The sequence below is a fragment of the Hippichthys cyanospilos genome, chromosome 2 (genome assembly GCF_059441005.1).
Source record: "Hippichthys cyanospilos isolate Australia breed blue-spotted pipefish chromosome 2, RoL_Hcya_1.0, whole genome shotgun sequence".
NCBI classification, from domain to species: Eukaryota; Metazoa; Chordata; class Actinopteri; order Syngnathiformes; family Syngnathidae; genus Hippichthys; species Hippichthys cyanospilos.
The window spans coordinates 19,281,547-19,307,394 of NC_142370.1; the positions used below are offsets into that span (position 1 = coordinate 19,281,547).

General features: G+C 37.9%; 2 protein-coding genes across 4 annotated transcripts; both read left to right on the forward strand.

Moving 5' to 3' along the window:
• Nucleotides 1–3,177: 3,177 nt before the first annotated feature.
• LOC148427739 (dysbindin-like) lies at nt 3,178–9,377 on the forward strand. The gene is made up of 4 exons (XM_088407661.1): nt 3,178–3,500; nt 8,121–8,270; nt 8,405–8,554; nt 8,901–9,377. Exons 1-4 carry the CDS (start codon nt 3,458–3,460, stop codon nt 9,191–9,193), a joined length of 636 nt encoding a protein of 211 aa, XP_088263787.1. The 5' UTR covers nt 3,178–3,457; the 3' UTR covers nt 9,194–9,377.
• Nucleotides 9,378–9,468: 91 nt separating this feature from the next.
• LOC148427740 (cadherin-like protein 26) lies at nt 9,469–24,404 on the forward strand. Of its 3 annotated transcripts, none has more exons than XM_088407657.1 (19): nt 9,469–13,610; nt 17,188–17,241; nt 17,308–17,400; nt 17,496–17,654; nt 17,725–17,872; nt 17,973–18,142; nt 18,239–18,367; nt 18,587–18,772; nt 18,849–19,114; nt 19,484–19,626; nt 19,725–19,946; nt 20,036–20,257; nt 21,725–21,846; nt 22,073–22,153; nt 22,429–22,485; nt 22,596–22,670; nt 23,143–23,178; nt 23,390–23,461; nt 23,561–24,404. In XM_088407657.1, exons 1-19 carry the CDS (start codon nt 13,584–13,586, stop codon nt 23,792–23,794), a joined length of 2,496 nt encoding a protein of 831 aa, XP_088263783.1. In that variant the 5' UTR covers nt 9,469–13,583; the 3' UTR covers nt 23,795–24,404. The 3 variants fall into 3 exon arrangements, with proteins under 3 accessions (XP_088263783.1, XP_088263784.1, XP_088263786.1); XM_088407658.1 differs by lacking the exon at nt 9,469–13,610 and adding an exon at nt 15,179–15,273; XM_088407660.1 differs by lacking the exon at nt 9,469–13,610 and adding an exon at nt 15,788–16,154.
• Nucleotides 24,405–25,848: the final 1,444 nt, after the last annotated feature.

The following is a 25,848-nucleotide window of genomic DNA, read 5'->3' on the forward strand; positions in this document are numbered from 1 at the left end:
AATTTTACGTCGCCGACAAAAGAAAAAAAATGGAACTGCTGCAGCTGCGGAGGACATCTGTATGATACACAACGAGAGCTACATTTGTATGGCCGTTATATTTGTGCCACAATGACGAGCGCGCAAAAAAAAAAAAAAAAAAAAATGGAGGGGAGAAAATAAAAGTGAGCGAGCAAAAACAGATTTGGAGCGCAGAAAAAAAAAGTTATTGAAATATCGCCAATCCGCCATTCAGACGCACCCCACGGAACAATATAATCCTAATGTACCTACTGACATGTCATGTCATGATGGGCCATTTTTTTCTTAATTCAAGTTTTACATGTAAAATACTCCAATTCATGAAGCTTGGAAGATTGCAATTGTACTTCTCCGAAGTTACAACCCAATCTCACAATGATGTATCGTGCGAGGCAGAGAATAAGAAACTTTTCTCTCATCAATGGAAGCATTTTTTTTTACATCTCATTCTCATTTTAATACAATACCAGTATAATTCGTGGATCTGTCAAAGGAAGTTGCGACAATGTATTTTATTTTATTTTTTTAGATGCACCAAGTTTTCTCAGTATATGCCCAATAGAACAGTTTATGCAAATGGTGAATCTTAACTTGAGTTCGCTGAAAGTGAGTCACAAGGCTCAGTCGTAGAACTGATGATAATTCCAAATGATCTTTGTAAAAGTTGTTACTGATGTAACACGTTGTAATAACGTATGGCGACCCATCCAACGGACTTGTTTGCGATGGGATCTCATTTAATCCAACATCTCCTATTCTAAATGTGATTGAAATAGCTATTCCACCGTGAAAGTGAGGTAAGAGTTTTGTTTCGTTATGTGTGTAACATGTAATTCTAAATTATGTCCCTGGCAGATCCTCAAAAAGATCGTCTGTGTGTCAACACGCATCTTGAAGCAGAAGTCTAAATATGTTTTGCTCACAAGCCAAATGATCACACTTGAGTGAAGGCAAAATAAGCACACCATGGAACGCGCGCGTTTCGTGCATGCGCATGTGTGTTTTAATCAGATTGACTCACAAGCCGCATCAGAGACGACACTACAAAAAGCTGCCACAACAATATTTCATAGAGGAAGTCAGTAGTAAGACACATGCACACAGCAAGAGATACCGTAGGCTACTGTCTAAATAAACTGTGATTCAGAAATATGGTTTTGCATTTTGTATCAGTTCCTACAAATAGTTAGTTTGTTTGTTTGTTAAAATAAATGTGAGCCTATTTTATTGCGAGGATACGCGTTTGGAAGATAGGATAAATACATGTTCAGGTACCACATAACCTTTGAAGGACCGTTAGAATAAATTCGCCAGCAGATGTCACTGTTGTCTCACACAGTCTTAATGAGCAAACGTGCGCATGTGTCGTTAAAACAATTTGTTTTTGTTTGGTTGTTTTTTGTGCTTATTGTTAGGTTTCCGTTTCCAAATCATAAATCAATAAAATATGATTATTATTGCTGTGATCAATGTTTCCGCTGTGTTCCTATGGTGCAGTCTCTTTAGGATAGGATTAAGGGGGTACGTGAGTAGACAACTATCACAAAGACCAGATAAAATGCTTGCTGTTAATCCTTGGTTTATTGTGTTGTTTTTATTTTTACTAATGTTCGAATGCAGTTGTTCTCAAAGTAGGGAGTCCATGAAATAGTTTGGGTTATAAATAATTTTTAAATATTATTAATGATGAATGAAATGTTAATTTAATTTTATTTTATATCAACTTTTGAATAATATTCTTGACGTCAATTAAGTAATCAATTCAACCAGTTCAATATATTTTTTAACATTTTAATAATTTAGAATTTTGTCCAAATAACCCACGTAATCCAGGTCATCATCATAGAGGTTGCTTATTTAATCACAAAATATTTTTCAGCAACCTGTTCGGGGAAATTGACCCACTTTCTTATGAGGAGCTGTGCATTCCTGCATGTCAAAGACTCAGAACATGACATGCCATCTGTAAATGGCTTATTCCACTGCCAATCTTTGGCATCATTAGTGCCCCCAATAGGGTGCCTGAGAAGCAGTTAAAGTGGGCCTCCCGAATGCCTCTTCGCTATGCATTGTAATGCATGTTGATTGTATGGCAGAACTACAATTATTATATGGCACAAGAAACACCTTGCAGGAATAGAGTTACAAGTGTCATTATATCAATCAGGTAAATTGGAAAAAATTAGTTAATATAGTAATCATATTTGAATTTTGAATAGCTACATAAAGAGAGTGCCAATGAGGTCAGGCCATCTTGTGCACAAAAGGCCTTCAGATGAGGGTGCTGCAGTGCTGTGCAGAGCTACAGCATCTTGGAACTGTGTCATGCTGTGTATGTTGCATTGTCTCTTTCCCCGTATCTTATTGGTAAAAGTGAAAATGAAAACGTAATTTCCATCTTTCCATGATCGAGAGCCGCTTACCCTCACAAGGGTCGCAGGCTTACTGGTGCCTATTCCACCTGGCTTCGGGCAGTTGGCGGAGGACACCCTGAACTGGTTTCTAGCCTAATACAGGGCACACAGACAAGAACAACCATTTATGCACCCGATTACACCTAAGGACAATTTAGTATGCCCAATTCACCTGCTGGATATGGAAGGAACCACCTTCTGTAACGGTTAGATTTTGCATCAGGGTGGATTCAGCCTGCCATTGAAGCTGCTCTGCTGAAACACCTCCAGGGTGTGAAGTGGATGGCTGTCAATGTTCATGTGCTTGTTCGTTTTTCTTAGCGTTCTTATTATATCCTCATTGTGATTCCTCAGCTTCTTTGCAAAATCAAATCCCTCTGCATTGGATCTCAATAGGTTGTCCATGTTTTCTGGCTGGTGATTGTAAAAAAAAAAAAAAATATATATATATATATATATATATATATATATATATATATATATATATATATATATATATATATATATATATATATATATATATATATATATATATATATATATGTATGTATATATGAAAATATTTATTTTCTGATCCAATTGTGAACATAATAGGGCCAAAATCAAATGGTACCAGAAGGTACCAGTCCTTGGTACGTTCCTGTGTCTTACGTAAAAGCCCCCTGATCCTATGACCCCCTCATTATTACCAGTTGGTACAGACCACAATGTCTACTATCACTCACCCTGTCTCTAAGCTGCACAGTGTGCAAGTCTGTGTGCGACAGAAAAAGGGGGAGAGGCGGTGTGGGGCAATGAGGATGCAAGTGTGAAGCAGCGTGAGAGGATCCTAGAAAGAACGACTGGAGAGATCACTAAGGGGAGAGGGAGTCAGCAATAGCAAAAAAAAAAAAAAACGTGTCGTTGAATTAGCCTGGTGCAAAATTGTAGAGATGCAATGACTAGATGATCTGCTCCGACGTGCACGAGCATCCCGGCAGGAGGTGACGAGACAAACTGACACACTGCTACATCACTGCATCATGTCATCTGCAGGGTCAACCAAACATAACAAACGTCTGGCGTGTAAGTAACCAACTCATTATTCAATTTGAACGGGGGATTATGATGCACAATTTGAGCTGTATTTGATTTCTGATGCTTCATATAGCTTTTTCTTCCCATTTTTTAGCAAATGCTTCTCACCATTTATGTGTGGCTATATGGTGTTTTTTATTCTAAATGAGCAGATATATACGGCTCTTATTTAGGTTCTCTTAAAGTGTTTATAACTCTGCTTGTTCCCAACATAAATTATAATAAACAATTATCCCTATGAAAAGACAAACTCCGTGGAAATGAGTACAATTGAGACTGGGCGTAGTTTATGTACGGCTCTACTGTTTTAGATATTTTTTTTTTTTCCAAAGTAAATTAATATAAAATTAATGTAGTTACTGTATGTTATATACTGTATCATACAAAGTCTGTCTTGACAGAAGCTAGAAACAAAAGAGGTATGACCACAGTCTTGCTTTCTGAATAACATAGGGTTAAAAGGTCAACTGAACTCTAGCCTCTTGAAAGAATTTTCTCTGTATGTTTATTGATTATAAATAAAATGGCAGGTGAAGACACAACATAAACATAGTGGCGTTTTGTTCAGAATGAAAGCAATGTCAAATTAAAGACATGTTTTTTGCATTTAGCTGGTGTGACGATCCATAATGGCTTTGGAAATGTGGATGCGTATGGTATGATCACAAGGCTGAAGATGCACTCATAGCTTGGGGGTTGCAAGGATGAAGACATTGGAAGCAACGAGCAATGGAAGTAGTGGTATACAGGTTATTGTTGTTTATTGTCATGGTGCTTTACTGATATCCTTTGTGTGAAATCCCATCGGACGACACCATCGAAGGGAGACTTTGCATATCAAGAGCAGAGTGGTATTTTGCGTTTTCTACACAACGTGTGTTTACAACCAGGAGTGTGTGGAAATGGGGGTCAGGTGGTATCATGGCATGAGTGGTGACCGCTGTGGTGCAGTGATCTCACACATAAATGATTTAGGCTTGATGGCTGCTCGGCCAACAGAGGAGAGCGATTGGCTAATAGCAGCAATACCTAAAGATGAGCGCTGAGTCTCACCCTCACTAATCCCTTAGGGAGAAATAGAAGCTGCTGGTGATCTCGGCAGTAAAGAGCTGTCAAATGTGACTGCTCTTGGAATGAACAAACTAAAATCATAGATACTTCAAGGCAAATAAGGCGATCATGGGATTTCCTCCCTCTCGTCACAAGGGCTTTGAAAGCCTTACCATGTGACTATTTAGTTCAATAGGGACATTTGTTCTATGCTTCCAGTGCAGTTCTTTGGTCTCTTGATCTATGACTGCACCATTAACCCTTGTGCATTCATTTTAAAAAGCCCACACTTGCGGTTTTTGGACCAACGTGCTACCTGCTTTTGAGGGCTGGATAACTAACATTTTTGATGAATTATTTTTTTCTTTAAACCACTCAATGTCATTGGCATGAGCTCTATCCATACATATGTAGTTTTTTTTATGAAATACAAGGCAAAGGCAAGGCATTCCTTTGCTTCATATGCAATAATATTAACATTACCGTAGTCATATTTATAAAATGCTTAATATTCCCCTGAATGAGACTTATTCAAGCACACCCAGTGAAGTATTTAATATATAATAAAATTGGAAGAGGACAGGTTAAACAAAGCTCCAGATAATTGTCTTGTCAATTTCTTTCTCTTCCGACAGACGTGCAAGTAGAAGACAGTGGGCCTTGCGCTGTGATGCACTGTGTGCAGCTAAAGAACTGTACGAGCATTACATAAGCGCTAGCCTAAGGCTATTATGATTCACTGTGGGCTTAGACAGAGAAAGAATTAAGGAAGCCTTTGGTCTTGTCTCAGATTACAAACGTCATGGCATTTCTGCATCCTTTAAAACAGATAAATACTCTAGTACAACATTACATTTGCACAATTGTAACTTGTACATTTTGAAATGCTATATTCGTATTTGTGTGAAATTATGTACAGGGTGGCAAGGGGTGGTACCTGACACTCTTACCACTTTTCAACTCACATGCCTCCTCACATGCCTACCCTTTTGTCCGTCAGCCCATCCATCCGTCCATCCATGTAGCCTATAACCTGTAACCTATAATATATTTATGGTGTTCTGGTGCTTAAAATTTTAAATACATTGTTTCTTCTAATCTTTAAAGGTTATATTTTGTTGTTTCTGGTTAGCCATTATTACCACAATTCTTTTTTTTTTTTTTTATTTACTCATCTCAGCCTCAACAATCATATAGGAGTCTAGTGACCTGCATAAAGAATGACAGGGAGTGCAGAAAAAATAACCTGAATTAGAGTGTGAGTGTCTATATTATGAAGCAGGGGTGTCAAACTAATTTTTATTGTGGACCATATTGCAGTGATAGTTTCTGTCAGAGGGCTGGAATGACTGTCAATCAAATACATTTTCAGCGTGTTCGTCACACACCTACTTAGTTTTGAAATCAAAGTCTGGTAAAAACTGTTCGAAAGATAGATAGTGAAGGAAAAAAAGTTGGGGTTTTTTCTTTATATTTTAAAAGTTGAAGACAACTTGCAAGTTTGGTATTTCAGCTGGTAAACTGAAGTCAAAACATCATTTGACATAAAATGATGTAGCGGGCCGGATCTGGCCCACAGGCCTTGAGTTTGACTCTTGTGTTGTAAACCTATTGTAATACAAGTGAAATTGCGACATTTAAAACAAATAAAAACGGAGGACATGAGCGCTCATGTAGGCAATGACAATGAGACCTAGAGAGGCGTGACTGGGAGGCACGCCCCCCGAATCCTAGCGGTGCTTTGTTATTGGACTTCTCTGCTCATCTTAGATTGTCCATAACAAACACTATGTTCAAACATACCATGTTCCGCCGCTCCATATGCTTAATGCATATAACAGTTGACCGAAGTCCAAATACTCCACACCTTTTCGGAGTCATGTCTTTCACTATGCAGAGGAACTTAGCCTACACATTAGACTTACAGCAGCCATACCAGCTGTCCTCTGTTCCTTGACCCTAACGCAGCAAATCCCTTCCATGTGACCTGTGTTTCACAGTCCGGATCGGGATAAAGCAGCAGCCTAAGGAATGAAGTTCAGAAAGCCTCAAAGTGCATTCCAAGGCAATAAGTCTTTTTGTTCAAATTCATTTTTTAAATAGAAATATTCTTTGAGAATATCCCTTCAAAGGGCATCAGATATTGCATAATTTACAGTGACTGTAAATCTGAAACCATTGCATGCATTGTATTTAAATTTGGTGAGTGCAAACAAACCAAATAAGTGAGCTGAATAATAAACAGAGTACATTAAAAAAAAAAAAAAAAAACATTCATATTATGAAGTTGAAAAACAGTTTAAAGTAGGATTCCGTTTGGAAAACATTGAATGACATTTTAACAGAGTAACTGACAGCCTCTGAGGAAAGGTGGTGTGATACTTAAATATAAATTTGCATTGCATTATAGGTGTTGATCGATTATGATTGCTACGTGTAGGTTGATACATAGGTGAGAAAACCTACATGTAAATCAGTCACGAAGCAATCAAATGAACGTGCACTAGCGCAGACACTCGGACGTGACAGAAGCGAACACGCTCATGCACAAACGACTAAGAGCGCTGCCATGGTGACATGAGTCAAAGTGTCAGCCCGTGCAAGCCGGTGGGGGAAGGCCTAGTGTGTCGAGAAGAATTTAGCACAGTTACACAACCAAATCTGTTCACTTTGGCAAAGCATCATACAAAAGGTGGACATTAGAAAAGATGTTAATCTATAAAAAAAAAGTCTACACACCGCTGTTCAAACACCAGGTTTGTGATATGAAAACGTAGGGACATTTAGATTTGAAAATAATTTCAAAGCCCTTTTCTGATGTCAAGGTGACCAATGACCTCTACAGCACAAACAGAAATAAAATATGGTTGCACAAATGTGCACAGTGTATAATAACTGGCTATCTTCAAAATTAGCCATTTCTATGCTAACAGTTGTTATAGGGCTACTTCACTTATTTAGCTTTTTTCAACAGTAATATTATTGTCTCTAATGAATTTTACAAACATATTTTGTCATGTACAATCAATACCATTAGAAGCGCAATTTACCACTTGCTGAAAACGACATCGCACATTGAAAAAATGGGGAGCCCTGACTGTGCATGGGATGATAAAGAATGAGGCATGATGTATGGGCACTCCAGTAAGTAGCAGTTAGCCATGTTGATACCATGCCATGTTGATGTTGGCCACCCCTCAAAATATTTTCTGACTATGCTGCTGGGCTTAGGCAACGACAAATCACATTTCAGCTGTTTTCTGAGTTTGGTCATGTGCTGTTAACAAATTGAATCATGACTTGTTGTTGCCAGTGTCATTTTTAGTCAACCTTAAGTGGCAAAATGCGTTTTTAAAGGCATGATTTGTAAATGAAGAACAATGAAATGATTTATTATTATGAGTTATGATTTGAACAACTATCTGGGATGAGCATCATCAAACATTACAAAGTCACTCAAACATCAAGTAAAGATATAGCCGAAAGATTAGAATCCACATCACCACATAAGATAGACTGCTATTTGTTGGTGTCACGGCTTGACTTGTTGTCATTCAGCGGAGACAGACAACTCCCAGAGAGTGCTGGACAACAATTCTACACAGCATCTAAAGCTGAGGGAGAGACAACGCTTTTTTGAGGAGGTCTACCAACAAGATGTGGATAACTACCTCCCCTCAGCTCACCTGCAGATCGACAGTCGGAAGCGTAAGTGTCAGCCGCCACCTTGGCTTTGCTTTAAGAGGAAACTGTACTTATATACATACTTAAAACGTGTCCATTTATACCGCATTGCCTCTCTTTCAAAGTTAACGCTTGATTCACGCAATTTGTGTTTACAGCCCCCATGGGAAGTATCTCATCCATGGAGGTGAATGTGGATGTGCTGGAGCAAATGGACCTGATGGACATTTCTGACCAAGAGGCCCTTGACGTCTTCCTCAACTCTGGATCAGGAGGAGATGAGGGAGACATCGCATCTCCTCTACCAGGTGCACACTTAGTTGTCATGATTGGATTAAAAAAACACAACAAGAATGTCAAGCATTCCCATAGAAAAAAATCAAGTTGACAATGAATTAAGGTTCATCTTGAAATCTCATTTTAATAATAAATCCCTCCTAAATTTTGGTTAGAGTAATTGCATTCATCTACTGTACTTAATTTTTGTATTTTACTAACCCTAGATGATTTTTTATTTTATTGCCCATGCAGACATTGGAGAGCATGTTTGTTGTAAAATAAATTTCAGTTGAAATAGTCTAATTTGTATTGTAATGAAGACTACTGAACAGAAACAAGACCCGACAGCCATTTTGAACAGCCTTTTGTTTACAGACGGGGAGGACGAAGATGAAGAGGCCGAGGTTGTTTACAGGGTGTGTCCACCAATGCAACGGCAAAATGAAGTCCACAATGTGTCCAAGTCTCGCATTTCATCCACTTCATCGGGCTCCAGCGATACTAGTGGGGGTGGAGCAGACACACCCGTAATCCAGTCGGACGACGAGGAAATCCATGCTGACACCCAACTGCTGAATTCCGTTCCCCATACAGGGGATGAAGAAACAGAGGACGAGGATGAGGAGCGGAGGTGCCTTCTGAATAAATCTCCACAAAGACAGAATTAGATCCAAGCAGGCAGAGCAGAGTCTGACATGTCTCAGTACATTTTCAAAGAAACCCGAGCATGATTCACCTGCTGTGATTTGTCCTTTGAATATTTGTATGTATTTCTGCAAAAGCTTATTTTGTGCAACGTAAACACTCACACTCACCCACATATATAAATGCCTAACCCTATACATATATATATATATATATATATATATATATATATATATATATATATATATATATATATATATATATATATATATATATATATATATATATAATATGTGTGTGTGTGTGTGTGTGTGTGTGTGTGTGTGTGTGTGTGTGTGTCTTTTTTAAAACTTTGTTAGTAGGAAAAAAAAAAACTGTCATTTCAAGTTTGTGTATTCAACGCCCACACACTTAAATGTTCTGGCTGTTTGCTGCCTAAAGAGAACCTCCCTCCTGCCGACTTTGACTTCAAAGCAGGTAACTAGCAGCCACGGTAAACAAGAAAGCTGTATGAAAGTGCAAAATCACAGTCACTTTGGAGAGATAAAAAAAAGCGTTGAAAGAATTAAGCCATTGAAAATTATACATCCATGGATGATATTTTAGTTATTTTGACATGCCTAACCTAAATAACTCAAAACTGACTTCGATGACAAATACTTTGCAAGGTGTACTGACTGAAACGATTTCAAAGCAGTAAAAGTTAACAACTTTATTCTCGCGCCTCAAAGCAGGTTTGATGCATATCCAGTGTGTGTCCAAGTTTGGTAACGCCCTCTACTAATCCATTGTTTTTTTTGTTTTTTTGTTTTTGTTTTTTTATATTTGTAAAGTTCCTGCATTGCAAATTAACAGTTGTGAAAAGTATTCCAAAGTGTATAAAGTTCTGAAGAAATACTGATGTTGATAATGTGGGAAACAAACAAAAAAAAGCTAATCGAAGCAAAATATGCCTTTTTATTTAAGATGTTATCTTGACAGAAGTTTCCTAGTATGTGACCTCAGAGGCAACTTCTGCCAAGATAACAGTTTTACACATAATAGTCATTTCTCAGTCAGCTAGTTTTGGTAGTCTTTTTAATTTTGTTTCACTTAGTTTGCTAGGAGTTATTTTTCTAAATGCTTCAAAAGCATTGTATGAATTTCTGGTTACCATTATTATATACATTAGATTTTTTACGTTAGATTTTCTTCAACAAAGATCATAGTGAAACACAACATTTAAATCACTGCTACCAGAGTTGGCCAATGTTAGTTAACCTCGTAAAGGTAGCTTTTGGAACTTGGTGTTTGAATTTACACAAATTGTTAAATATCAACAAAGGAATGCTGATAATTAATTTAGTAAAACAAAAGAAATGACAGAAATCAAATACAGTCAATACTGTCAAAGTCAAATCATGTACTGTTAACTTGATAGAGTGCATTTGAGGCTCAACAGTTTTTTTTTCTTTTTTTTTTCAAAGACGGTAGTAGGTGCACCATGTTATATGAGTGTGTGTGTGTGTGTCCTTTTTTATTTTACTGTGATGTGCAAATGTTGTGGATTTGTTCAACGTATTAAAACAAGCAGAAACAATCTCCTGAAACAGGGCAAGTACCCATCATGTTTTATTGACTGGTAAAACCTGATGTTGTGTGCATGAGCAATCTGTTTACACTATCATACATAAGCCAACGTTTTCAATGCATGGCATTTTGGGACTCTATCTCTTTCTTTTGTGCAAAATGATTATGTCGCCCTTCTCCTTTTTGTGAAATGACTTTTTGAACAACAATGACGCCAGAGATTGCAAAGTGTGTACGGTTTAAATGGGTTTGTGAGAAGATGGAAGTGTGGCTCCTCGTTCCAACCTTGCCACTCATCGAAATAATGAAGAAAATGTGACTTTCTTGACTACCTTGAGAATGTATGGTACATCTCAAGCATTTATTGAGGGCAGTCTTGATATCATACCCCAGTAACTATGGCAAAGTGTCTACAGTTTAAATGGGTTTGTGAGAAGATGGAAGTATGGCTCCTCGTTCCAACCTTGCCACCCATCGAAATAATGAAGAAAATGTGACTTTCTTGACTACCTTGATAATGTATGGTGCATCTCGTGCATTTATTGAGGGTAGTCTTGATATCATACCCCAGTAACGATGGACTACAAGCATGTGGTTTTGCATTTAAAGATGCGTAAAGGATAGTCAACTTAACAAGTTCGGCCACTTCCCGTTTTGCTCTCATATAAAGAAAAATAACTGAAATTAAAAAAAGCTAACACAAATACGACACTTTGCTATGACTATTATTACTATTATTTATTGCCTTGTTGCTGATGTTTTCTTTTTTTTTCTGTTCTGCTGCGATTTACTTGTATCCATCCATCTATTTTTATAGCTGCTTATCCTCACATGAGTGCAGGCTTCGGGGAGTGGACGAAGGACACCCTAAACTGGTTGCCAGTCAATCCCATGGCACACAGAGATGAACAACCATTCATGCACACAATCGCACATACGTAAGAACGGTTTAATACGTGCAATTCACCTACCATGCATGGTTTTGAAGTGTCGGAAGAAGCCGGAGTGCCCGGAGAGAACCCACGCGGGCTTGGGGAGAACATGCAAACTTCCACACAGGAAGGATGGAGTAAGGTGGATTTGAACTCGGGCCCCTTTAACTGTGAGGCCGGCGTGCTAGTCATCGTGCTGCCTGCTTTACTGATGGATTTACTGATGGACATTATATTAAAATATTTTCCTGATGCAGAGAGTCTCTTCTCTTATGGACACGGTAGACCTGGTACAAAGCTATCTTAGTACAATCATAAAACTCAAAAAAATAGAGGCATCAAATGCTTTCCTTGAAATTACATTTCAAATAAAATCTACACGGCAGCTACGTGTGTCATTCCGACTTGAAAAGGTACGTAGAAGAAAATACAGGTGAAAGTTACATGTAAAAAAAGATCATGTAGTAAGGGCCAAATGCTGGCTATCAAACGTCATTTTATATACTTTGGTGTCCAGTTGTTCAGGTTTTACAAGTTTGTAAAGCTATAGTTTTATGATCGTTTGTCAACAACAGGATTATGAGCGCCACTGCAACCTTTCTAAGGGTTGTTTTCATTCCATAGCGGCATGAGGTGGATGTACCAAGCTTGATTGTCAGAATGGAGAAGAACTCCAGGACATTTTGCATCCCAACCGTCAAATTTGAAATAATCCACATATAGAATGTGATAACATGCAGTTAAGAGAAGGGAATGCTTGAAAATACCAGTTGTTTTATTTTGACCAAATATGTCTGAAGTATCTTCAAATACATCCATTTTCCTCTTATTCCCGCCTCCCCGATTAGCTGAATTGAATCTCAAATAGTACAGTTAAAAGGACATTTTTATTTGATTTCATTATTTGCTTTTGGCGGGCCGGATTTGGCCCCCAGGCCTTGAGTTTGACACATGTACTGTAAGGAGAACACTGTGCTCTAGATGGGTAGGTGCAGTTTGTTTTCACGGACAGGGTTGTTTAAAATGTACATAAGCTTAACAAAATATTTTACAATGGATACCAACCTTTGGCAAAGGATAGGGTCTGCTGATTGCTCAGAGGGTGGGAGGGAGAGAGAGAGAGAGAGAGAGCGAGAGAGAGAGAATATTATCTCTTTATTTATTGTATCAATCAAAATTGAGCAGAATATTCCAGATCCCGTCTCTTTTTTCTTTCTAAGTCGAGGCTAGATGGCATCTCAGTCTTATTGGGGGTCAGTGATGAGGGGTTGCTTCCTGAGTGCAGTGTCACATAGGAAAAACTAATTACACAGTAAATACAGTTAATTGCAAGAGCTGCATGCAGCTGTTGGCTCTGTAGTTTCCCTCCTGTGTATTCTTCCGAGACTCTTGGACCACTTACAACAGAAAAGACAGTCTTGCAATTAAAAGGGGTGTATTTGAGTTCAAACTAAACTCTATGTAAGGTCATTGTGAAAACAATCAACATTGTGATTGTGCACTCTGTTCAGATTTTTATTCACAAGCATGATAAACAATTTACTTTTGCATGTTTGGAGGCCTGAACTTGATACAGCCGAGCCATAAAAAGAAGTCACCTGAGTTGACCTGACGACGGTACGGTTGAGCCGAGAGAGTAATTTTATTCAAAATACAAGTACATAATAGCAGAGTCGACACTAAAATTACCCCATTGAACATTTTCTCAAATATGAACAATACAAACATACATATCCAAAATCCAAATCCAACTAAATGCGCATACGCGCTCCCACAATATCAACTGTGCATGTGAACAAACACTCCTTTGTCAGTGGAATGAAGTAACCGGCTGCCTGCAGGCATCGTGTGCTCTGTGTATCAACACTGATAATAAGACAACCGCAGAAGACATCAAGCAAGGAGGATCAGGATGACGAACTTTTTCATGCTTGTGCTGGTAGGTATGAACTTTAAAACTTCAGTTCTGCAAACCTTTTCCTTGTTGAATTATTTGTCATTTACATGTATTTATTCATGAATTCATTCATATGGCTGTTCTTCATTGTGTGTATATATGTATATATATATATATATATATATATATATATATATATATATATATATATATATATATATATATATATATATATATATATATATATATATATATGGGCGGGCGGGCGTGTGTGTGTGTCACAAATCTTTTAGATGCATTCTGATACAGAGCATTCAAGAAATAGTCTTTGAAGTTCGGTTTGTCGAAGAATCGAGTTTTATGTGTGTGTTTCATGTATAGTAAAGTGGAAAGGGACGATTAATCAAGAAGTTACTAAGCATTCAAAACACATTTGACGTTGTCACAATAACTTGTATACTATTGAATACTGTGAACCGCAAAATGTAAATAAAAAAATGTGAATTGCAAAATGCTCAAAAAGCTGTCTTTGAACGTTCCAAATTAAAAAAATTAAAAAAATCCTTACAGCTCACCGTAGTGTGAATTCAGTTTTGCACATCATTATTAATTTATTGCAGGACAAAGACATATATCTTTTTCGGAAAATATGTGCTTCTGTAATATGTTGAAATTTGGGTACTTGCTTTCTTCTTTGTGTCCTCAACACTAGTCCTGTTCTGTCACAATGTTATTAAACTGTTCCTCAAAAAGCCAAAGTGGTTATGAAGACTTGATCTGTTCACTGAGCTGAAGCTCAAGTTATATAAAAGTCTCAAGATTTGCAGCGGCCATGTGTGAAGGTGTTTCAACCTTTAAAGTGGCAAACATTTAGTATTGTTATTAATAATTTACAAAATTATTTATACACACTTCTATAATATTAATATCTTTGCAATAAAATAATTCAAAATAATAAGTTAGCAGCATATTTCGGTTACAAATTTAAATCCACATTTAGAAACTGCATTTCACATGTACTTGGGTTGTATTTGTTTTGCGCATCAGCATTATTAATACATTAATAAATTAAATCAATCAATCAATAAATTATTATTATTAATAAAATAATAATCTGTATATTTTAGCATCTGAAATTATTTTGAACAAAGACCAAAACTCAGTCCTGTTTTTGCACTTTTGTTAATATTATTATTTTATGTTTTTATGTATATATATATATTTTTTTTTACAAACAACTCCTAAATTCAGTGTTAGTTGTTTTAAGTAATACTGGGCTAATGATTTATGACACAGAAATCTCCACCATTGTTGAACTCATACAATTATAGTTCTTGATGAAATAATTTGATGGACCTGTCATTAAAAAGAGGAAATATTAGTTTTTTTAAATCCTTGCTGAGTTTTGCAATGTAATGTGATCTGCATATCATTATTTTAATCAAAAACTATTTTCACAGTTAATGTTAATGAGGGCAAATACAATATCCAGTCCAACGATGATAATGCAAAAAATCAAATGACAATGAGCGGTTTTTATAACCTATGATAATTAAATTAAATACAGTACTAAAATATTTCTTCTTTTATCCACTTGCTTTGTTGTGTACAGTAATGATTTCAGTTCATGAAACAATGACTCAGAAAGGCAGCACAAACATTGATATCACCAGCTGGAATAAGTTATTATTGTGAACAGTGTTGGGTAAGTTATTTCAAAACTCAATGACCAGACCCTAAGAGCAGTGAAATTGGATACTTTTTGGGGAATCACTGCACTAGTATGATCTTCATGCTTCTTTTAATTTACTGTACAGTAGTCTTGCTTTGAACAGTCAAATATTACTTGTGGTCTGTCTTGTCAATTTATTTACTACTTATTGCTGTCATTTCAAAGAAATTAGTTTCATCACAATATTACTGTATTTGAAACGTAATGCATTACACCACTACTACTGTATTGATTTTATATTACTCTCAACAACAGAACTGGAAATATGGATTTGCCACTGTTAATGTAGCTCATTACACAGCAAGTGGAAGGTTGGCTTATGCCAAAAAACAGTACAAACTATGTCATCTGTATCATATTGTAAACCTTTGAAGACAAGATACAAAATCTTCTTTTTTGTGCTTTAATCCCTTTACTTTGCTTCACAACACAGTGATGCATTATTTATGGTTTAGGAAAAAACAGTTAGGGCATTCCACAATTTCAATGTTAATTTTCATTCCAAGTTCAGTCAGCTAGGTTAGGGACAGACATTTCAAAAATAGATGGTTTCGCTGAGGGCAACATTAGCAGTTTCCCTACATCACGATGATTTTGTTTAAAATATTGTTGTTTTGTATGTTTTATCCTGACATTGACCAGAACTATTTATAGACGATTATTAATAGCAATTGTGCAGTGAAAATTAGCGTAAGCTTACCTTGTCATTATTGCTAGTTGTGACAGGGATCTTGCTGACAAGGTTTCCAAATGCTTGTGAATCCACTGTGGAAAACTCACCATGTCTTCTTTCTATGCTCGACATACTCTGCCACGAGTCTCCTAACTTCTTGAGGAGGAAGTGGCATCCCTGAGTGAGAGAACATGAATTTTGCCTGCTTTATTTTATCCCCACTCTCAATCCTCCGCGTGTTTTCTTTTCGCTAACTTCACGTTAATATGGCACCGCTCTAAATGGTTTGTCAAATGACTAGTGCTTTTTCGCAAAGTGGACAGCTCTTTAGGGGTTGAGCATAAAGTGCTCACTGTGATATTGTTCTTGTCTTTATTGCTGACGAACTGAAAGAAATGGGCGTATGTCCATCTTGTGTACGTATTGTCCATATTCAACCTGTCGTCTGCTGCTGCCACATTCATCACTGCTGTAGTAGATACTAACAACAGCAAGTAAACATTTTGCCTCAGACATTTCTCCTCCAATCTTGGCAAATTTAGGGAAAGAAAACAGCACTTTTAGGCTAAAGTGCATGGTAATGCATTGTGTTACTCTCATTTGTGAGTAAAAATGTGAGTCAAATATTACTCTTACTTTGTGTGTAATATATTACACTACTTCAGTACAGCAAAAAGTAATGCATTAGAGTGATTACATTACTTTTGTCACGCATTACTCCCAACACTGATTGTAAAAGACAAGTAGAAAAGGGCAACGGAAGCAGGCATTGCAACAAACAACCAGGCAAACCATTTGGTTTGTAACCCAGCATCTTGGGATTTCCAGTTTGATGGGCATATTGTGGAAGGGTCATTCCCCATGCAGTAAACGGACACCCTTTCCGACATTCTTATGCCATGGTTTATGTGAGCATTGGATCCATCCATAGAACCGGAACCTGTATTTCTTCCTGTCAGCAAAGGGCATTAGCCTAAAAAAAAAAAAAAAAACAGGTATTCATTTCGGCCTCAAGTCATCCCTACCGAAAGAGCAAGCAACGAACATTAGCAAAGAACAGTATGATTAAAAGTGTTATTGCCTGAAAAAAAATAAGAAAAAGGGACAAAGGGAACAAAGCGGTAACATTTTCAAGCGCTTGAATAATTTCCAAGGTGAAAAATAATTTAGTCTCAGCTGAGGTCAGTGACATCTGGGTTCTCTTGTTTCTGTAGGCTTTTGCCACATCTGCAGCAGCCACTAAGGGAGGACACAACCTCCAGCAAAAAGTACGTACTGCTTTGAATATGAATCCATGACCATTTGATTGTTTATCTTAAATGTATCACCGACAGGAAATTTTGGTACGCTCCAAAAGAAGGTGGGTTTTGACAACAATTGAATTAGTTGAAGAAGACCCAGGGCCTTACCCCAAACTCGTATCTCAGGTGAGAACAAGATTTTGAGAACAAAATCTTTTCGGCATGAGGCAAAAACAGCATCTAAGGGCACAGCATTGTGTCTTTTTCTCTGTTTCGCTTAGATATTCAACGACAGAACGTTTGAATACGCTAATCACAAATATGTCATAAGAGGGATGGGTGTGGATGAAGAGCCACTGGGCGTATTCTCTCTTGACGGAGAAAGCGGGAACATCTACGCCCACAAAGCTATCGACAGAGAAAAATACAACTTTTTCCATGTGAGCGCAAACTGCATTATAAATTTACTTCGGTATTGCATTCATGGGTGCAGCACATATTTATTCACAGATCAAGTTTGACATTTTGGACAAGCAAACGGGCAGAGCAATCGACAGAGAACTGGCATTTGATGTCGAAATAAAAGACATCAACGATAACGCGCCGCAATTTCATATTCCGCAAACGAGCGTTGATATCCGGGAGGATACAGTCGAGGGTGAGTTTCTACTTCCAGTTGAAAAGTTATTCTACGCTAATTATACCTAGATTTTAATTATCTACTTTATTCTGTGTCATCCCTGAAATCCCATACCAAGGCTACCTGCCAGTTCGGATAGAGGTCCATGACCCTGATCAAGAAAACACCCCGAACTCCATCGTTACCCTGAGTGTGATATCACAATCCCCACAAGTTCCGAAAATTGACTTAGACCAGATTGATCCCCGAATGGCTCAGCTTACATTGAAAGGGTGTTTTGACTATGACGTAAGTGTCGCCGACTTTTTCTACTCGTGAATGTTAAGATACCACTCAGTGATGTGTCCATGTGACCTTATTATTAATTGTGTTATCAACTGTCAGAAATTCAAGAAATATGAAATAGTGCTTCAAGCGAAAGACCATGGAAAACCCTCCGTGTCCTCCACCGCTGTTGTCACTCTCAATATAATAGACACCAACAGCCATCCACCGGTGTTCAAGGAAATGAAGGCAAGGATTTTTGTTAACGGCTAATCAAGATACCCTTTTTTCTCTGCTCCCTCCCTGTCATATCTATCCCCAGCTTGGTGATACATTTTTATAATAATGGAGCTCTGGTGTCCTGAGGTGTTTATTTTTTTCCCAAACCTCACACTTTGGCCCCCGAAAAATGAATTTTGAATATGAATTTAATGGATATAAGACTGAATTTCCATTTTTGTGCTCCAGTATCACGGTGAGATTCCTGAACTGGTCACAAAGGAAAATGTTTTAAGAATTGCAGTAGAAGACAAGGACACTGCGAAAACCCCCGGCTGGCGGGCCAAATACTTCTTCATCGGAGGAAATGAGGAAAACAATTACAAAATTGAAACCGACCCTGACACTAATGAGGGTATCCTGAGTGTTATCAAGGTAATTTTTCCCCCTCAGACTTTACAATTTTGTATTCAAAGGTGAATTCAGATGTGACTGCATTTGTGTGTGCTAGGGGAAAGACTTTGAAAAATCAGCTATAACAAACCTGCAGATTGGAGTTGAGAACGAGGAGCCTATATTTGTGTGTAAAGATGCAGCACGCATGAGTAAAGGCAACTGGGATTCAGTTAACGTCACAATGAAAGTGATTGACGTGAACGACCCACCGCAGTTTGAGAAAGATTCCGTCCACATCTATGAGAAGGAAGAAGAGGAGCCGGGAAAGTTGCTCCACACTCCGAAGGTTCATGATGTCGATTCGGATGCATCCAAAATTAGGTTTGTGTTTATAATCAGCATGCATTAGCAAGCACTCATCACATTCTATAAAATGATCATGCTGAGTAATGACTATCATAAACACAAAGGTATATATAGCCCTTTGTTTGATCAGGACATGTTATTGCAAGAACATCACAGGGAAAAGCCAAGCAAAAGGCTATCGCTCCCAATATGGCCGTATCACATTTCAAAAATCGTTTTTACACTGATAATCTACAGTTATCACTTGATTTAGTGCAGAGTAGACACATTGTTAAGCATCCGCTCGCTCGCAAAGCAGGATCTGGGAGAGATTTTCTGCTTTTTACTGTTCATTATTCATATATTGTTTTAAAATATGTTGTTGAGTAAATTCTCTCCCCCCAGGTTTATCTTGTTAGATGATCCCGCTGACTGGGTTACCATCGATCAAAAATCTGGGCGAATCACAACCACTAAGAAGATGGATAGAGAGTCCCCCTTGGTCCATAATGACGTTTATAATATAGTTATTGCTGCAATAGACGATGGTATGAAGGAAACACAAACCACCATTATTTGGTCTTTTGTATTAACAAAAAACAATGAATCAAGTATGTTTTTTTGTTTGATTGTTTTATAAATCAAGGTGAGCCCCCAGCCACAAGCACTAGCAGCATCATGGTGCATCTGCTGGATATCAATGATAATAAGCCAAAGCTGAGAAATAATAGTGCCACAATGTGTGGAAACAAAGTCATGCTTTATGCAAAAGATCTGGACTCGCATCCTTACAGTGGGCCCTTCACCGTCTCTCTAAAGAGTAACGATGTAACCCAGTCACAGAGATGGAAAGTGGAACCTGCCACGGGTAAAAATATTGCCTCATATTGTCTTATTCAAACCAAACACAATCATTTTCACAAATTTCCGCATGCTTTGCTTTACATCCTGCGCCAGGTGAGGAAGTTGGGCTAGTTAGCCTGAAGACACTTGCTTATGGCAATTACTCAGTGCCCCTTACAATCGAAGACCAACAGGGTATAACGGGAGAGGATACTGTCGTCGTAACTGTGTGTGACTGCGAAGGAGGTGTTGTGTGTCGCCAAAAACAGCCACTCTCAACAGGTTTGAGCCCAGCTGGCATCGGACTCATCTTTGCGGCACTCCTCTTGTTTTTGTGTGAGTATTTACGTAGTCAGCTACACAGCGCTACCAAGTGCAAAAAAAATAAATAATAATAAATCAGTCATTCAGGTGGATTTCAGTAATCACTAAGCAGAGAATGACCTTAAAAGTTTGATTATTTAATTAGTTTTCCATAATAAAATGAACCCTGGTTCCATGAATCCAGCCCCACGCTCCACTAGGGGAAAAAAACAAAAAAAAAAAAACCCACTCCGATTTGAATGTTCAGAACCCGGCATTTAGAACAAGTGTAATTAAACTAAAAAGAACTCGGGGTTAAGCCCGGGTTGACTGTTCACAATGCAATTTGTTCAGCAATAAGTCCTTTTGTTTTCATCTTAAATCTTGGTGTCAAACTCAAGGCCCGGGGGCCAGATCTGGTCCGCCACATCATTTTGTATGACCCGTGAAATGTTGATTTGACTTTAGGTTTCTGGCTAAAATACCAAACTTGCAAGTTGTCTAAAATTTTTAAAAACATTTTTGGGGGGAAACGAGCATTTTTCCTTCATTCCCAGTCTTTCTTTTGAACAGTTATTGTCAGTCTCAGATTTCAAAACTAGGTAAGTGTGAGTCAAACACATTTAACATTTATTTGACTTGATAGTCATAGCGGCCCTCTGACAGAAATCATAACTACAATGTGGCCAATGATAAAAACATGACACGACTGTCTTAAATCAATGTGCTAAAACTGCATTGAAGACTGTTGCAAGCTATTTTTTTTTCCCACTGCAGCGTATCTGAAGCTCTTTCGTAATTAAATCATTCACTGGCATTGACGGCTATATTTTTTCAAAGATGCATTGGTACTGGGCCGGAAGTATATTGGTTGGCATTTTGATGTCTTATTTGAAAAATTGTGAAGTTTTAAGTCAAGTTTTTTTTGTTTTGTTTTTGGACTCCATACGTTACTTTATTGGATGCACCTCTCACCCACTCAATCCATAAAACAGACAGCATATTGGAAAAACTTGTTGAAAGAATAATTCAATTGAATTCAATTTGATTTGATGTCTTAACGCTATACATTTTTGAGGAAAGGTTTGAGGTAGGCCTTTTTTTTTCTTCTAGCACGACTGCTCCTTCATGCACAAAATGGGAAATAAATGCTTGGGAAAAACATTGGGAAGAAATTACAGGAGGGACGGGTTCTCTTGACAAACAACCGAGACAGCTGACCTCATAATGGTTCCTCTGAATGATTACATAACGAATACTACAGACACACGCTTGTGTTCTGTTCTGTTGAGCTCTTTTCTATCTACATATGAATTTGCAATACAAGTTATGTAAATTAAATAATTTGGGTTATGCCCGTCAGCGATGTTAGCCTTCTGGCAAAACTCGCTCAGAAAAGACATCATTGATGATACCAGGGTTCCTCACAGGGTCTTAGTATTGCAGAGTGGCAAGTTTTGAGAATAGATAAAATGCAGATATTGTTTTTTGCGTTTGCAGTAATCTTCATTTTGGCGTGTGAGTGCGGAAAACAGTTGAAGCACGTATCCGAGATACAACAAGATGAGGGTCACCAGACCTTAATCAAGTACAATCAAGAAGGTGGTGGTGCAGAATGCAAGGTGTGTTGACTTGGCCATATACAGTATTTACACACATTGGAGGACAACATTTGTATTTACTAGCAGTGTTATGAGTCATCTACTGTGGGTCGTGGTAAAGTTCCACAGACGTGAAGCGTTCATTGCGTTGATTGAACGTTTTGTAGACAGCTATTGCATTCTGTTTCCTGTGAACGCATACTATTTGTGGTAACTCATAATGTATTTTATGATGCGTCTCTGCTAGACTGCACCGACTTTGCTGCTGACACAATCAAAGGATTTATCGATGAGAATAACAAAAGGACTACAGTCGAGAACTATGCAGGTATTCGATTATGTCAGTCGATTATAGAACATCATGTCTCTCAAAAGATGACCGGCATCTCATCCCCCAATTCTTAAGGCAGGATTGATGGCTAAGTTTGATCAGTTTTGTATTCTAGTGAATTCTGATCTCAACTACCTCAATTATTTTATGGTAATCTCCTTCATGCTTATATGCACACCATTTCTACATGATAGTTGACAATGTTTACTAGTACGTTCAAATGTTTTGCATGTGTCTCCTGCTTGCATTGACGACTTGCATTTTTCACCTAGTCGACTAAAATGGATCCAGTAACGATCGAAGACTTGGATCTTTACAACTTAGGGATGGTGAGTAACAAGGCAAGACTACTGTGTCATTCTAGGAAACAGCATCACAAGAATATTACAATTAATGTCCTAAGAATATTGTCCTAATTGTGATGAGTTTTCCTCAACAGATTAACTCTGACATGGCATCTTTGGGCCAGCGATATCACAGAGAATCTTTCCAGGGCAACAAGGGGCATAACATGGTGAGTATATTTGAAGCCAGATTGCTAATGGTAGCATTGTTTTTCATTCATATATATATATATATATATATATATATATATATATATATATATATATATATATATATATATATATATATATATATATATATATTATATAATTTCCATGTACCTTCTTTATGTGTTAATATCTTATGTTATTACCAGCGGCTTATAGTCCAGTGTGGCTTATCCGTGACAAAAATCAATTTTTTGCTCATATTTTGCTGCTGCGGCTTATATACATGTGCGGCTTATAGAGGGATTGATGTAATCTAACTCTACACTCAATTCCCTCAAAACTGGAAGCTAAATAAATGACAGTCACTACAATTTGAATGTGCGAGAAGTGTAAGAAATACACTTAGAAAAGAGGGCTTTCACTACATTAGATGCTCATTTTCAGAGCAGGTTTGTGAAGACTTTTAATTACTGTTAATTCACTTTATTTCAGTATTCTACATGGTCCAGAAACAACAATTCATACCAGGTGAATCTAAATCCATCTCACTTATGTACAAGACATATAAAACATGTAAAACATATTTGATTGTGGATTTTGTCCAATTTGGGCAAAAAAAAAAAAAAAAAAGAAATGAAAAGCTCTCAATATATTATTTTAAAGGCTACATTTTATTGTGCTTACAATACAGTATATGATATGTTCTGTACGTATATTTTTAATCTTCTATTATGAGTAGGGCAGCTCATTGCGGCATCAGCGGGCAAGCAGTTTGCTGACCAATCATAACGTTTTGGATCATCTCAACAGGGTAAGAGAAATGCTTACATCACAACAGATGCACAAAACAGCTTAGGAGCGCAGCAAAAATGGCACAACTATTTTATTTTGTTTTTTGGTGCCCTCACAGAGAATATGCATGATTGATGGAAACCCAGTGGACCACCCAGAATACCAACCGCATGAATATGTCTATGAGGGAGAAGATAGCAAGTGTCAGTCACTGGATGAACTGTCCTTCAGCATCCGTGGAGAAGACTTTCAGTTTCTGAATGAATTGGGACCAAAGTTTAAGCCCTTGGTGACTCTCTGCAACCAGATTTTAAGGGAAAAAGGCATAAATATTGAAAATGGGCAACACTAGCCAATTACTGGTTTTAATTATGAGAGTTTCTGGGAACCAGTCTCGTCTCACTGCAGTGGGATGCCAAGCACTGTTGCTGCCTGGGGCCCCACATACAGTACATGGATGATGTCTCTTGATGATGCCAGGTGGTGTTGGGATGGGGACGCAGATGGGAGACAGTTGCCCGTCGCAGTCGATATACATTCGCCATCCGTCATACTGCACGTCCGTCCCCAAAAAGTGTTTTTGATAAGTATTTTACAGGTGATTAGGGTTAAGGTTAGGGTTATAGTGGTCAGTTGATACACATGCATCAGTTTTATTTCCTGGCAAAAGGCATTTCGTAGCTCCTTAAAATGTATTTCTCCTTGGGGGACTGTAGGGGCCCACTCTCAGGGGGAGTACCAGTACCACTGCCCTTTTGGTCCCCTTTCACCCTTGTCTCACAGCAGATATGGTGGTATGGCAAAACATTTAAATATAATTTACAAGAAAAGATGGCGTTACTCTCTCTAATTGCATGTTTCCTATACAATTACCTTTTTTTTCTACACAAAGTGGTTAGGTTGTTTCAGTTTGTTTGCTTAAGCTTTGCTTTGAAATATTGAATTCATCATTAAAATTATTTATCTCACTTTTTGTGTGTATTTCTACTGGAATTATATGAGAACAGTTTGAAATTCTGATTTGATTTCTCAGGACAGTATTATTTTAAAACACGTATATAATTGATAATGAAGTAACATTGAACTTGGAAATGTAGTACGGTGGGCTCCCGTGTTACGGGATTAATCCGTTCCGCAGTTGGGCTCGTAAGTGGAATTCACCGTATGGCGGGCAATCCAAACCTATGTTAAATAGCTAATGCGTTTAGAACCCCAGGTAAAAACATCAAAATTGTACATCCATATTAAAAATTGGTACCAAAATAATATAGTAAGTTCTACGTACATCTAACATATATGTATACAATCAGAAAACATCATAAATAAAAAATATAGAAAGGATTGATTTACCGTTGAGTGGCGCTTGTTATGCCTATATTCCCTAAGAAGGGTAGCCTAGGCTAGGCAAGCTTCGTATTTCCTGATTCTCTCCAGCATCGTTTCCATATAACTCATCTTCTTACTTCTCTCTTTAACATCACTAGCAATCTTGGGACCCATGGCTAACCCATTCATGTTTGAAATTAAGCAGTAAAATGCACTATAAATACGGTTGTGTAACCACTCAGGATAGAACAAAGCTTTACTGTTCCACCATTTCGAAATGAGTGAGATCGACCAATAGCAGGCCACCATCTCCGTGAGGAGATGCCGACCAATAGCAGACCGGCATTGTAGTGACACGTTGCAGGGAGGCATTGACGGCAACAGAAAATAAGTGCGATTACCTAAAAACGCCTGCAAACAACAGAAATACAACCATGACAGGTCATGACAGTTGTTTTTGTCGCAAAACCGGGAAAATAGCATAAAGAGGGGACAAAACCTCAGTATTCCACGTCGCAACATGAAAAAAATGTAAGCCAGGGAGGCTGTAACACGGCGGTCCACTGTATTTTATTTTACATCACTACGATTGTCATGGAGATCAGCTCTGGGTTTCCCTCGCTTTTCATCGGAATAGGCTCGATGACTCCTGTGACCCTTGGGCGCATCGGATGGATAATTAACATCATGACCGCTATCAAACTCGTGGTAGTCATAATTTAATATAACCTTTGAATAACCTCATGACGCTGTTGTTCGGTATCTAACAGCACACACCTGTCGGTGGCGGTTGTAGGTTTATGATTACTTAACATAAACTTTTATCATATAAAAACTCTTTTTTATGGATGCTAATTCCTTTTGACGTTGGCATGCAACATGCCCAACCGAAGGATTATGATATGAGTCGCAAATTTGGGCGAGGTCCTGAAAGATGCACAGGTTCAATCATAAGCATTGTCATGGTAGAAGGAGTAAAGGTTGACTTGGTGTTATCTCATCTCACTCTAATAACTAAATACATTCAGTGCACCTGACCCAAATCATAAACGCTTACAAAAAAAAAAATACTTCAACATC

Coding starts and splice junctions, on each gene's coding strand:
- LOC148427739 (XM_088407661.1), top strand. CDS start 3,458: ATGTCATCTGCAGGGTCAACCAAACATAACAAACGTCTGGCGT. Junction 3,501..8,120: donor ACATAACAAACGTCTGGCGT/GTAAGTAACCAA, acceptor GTTGTCATTCAG/CGGAGACAGACAACTCCCAG. Junction 8,555..8,900: donor CATCGCATCTCCTCTACCAG/GTGCACACTTAG, acceptor TTTTGTTTACAG/ACGGGGAGGACGAAGATGAA.
- LOC148427740 (XM_088407657.1), top strand. CDS start 13,584: ATGACGAACTTTTTCATGCTTGTGCTG. Junction 18,143..18,238: donor AAGGGTGTTTTGACTATGAC/GTAAGTGTCGCC, acceptor ATCAACTGTCAG/AAATTCAAGAAATATGAAAT. Junction 18,368..18,586: donor CGGTGTTCAAGGAAATGAAG/GCAAGGATTTTT, acceptor TTTGTGCTCCAG/TATCACGGTGAGATTCCTGA.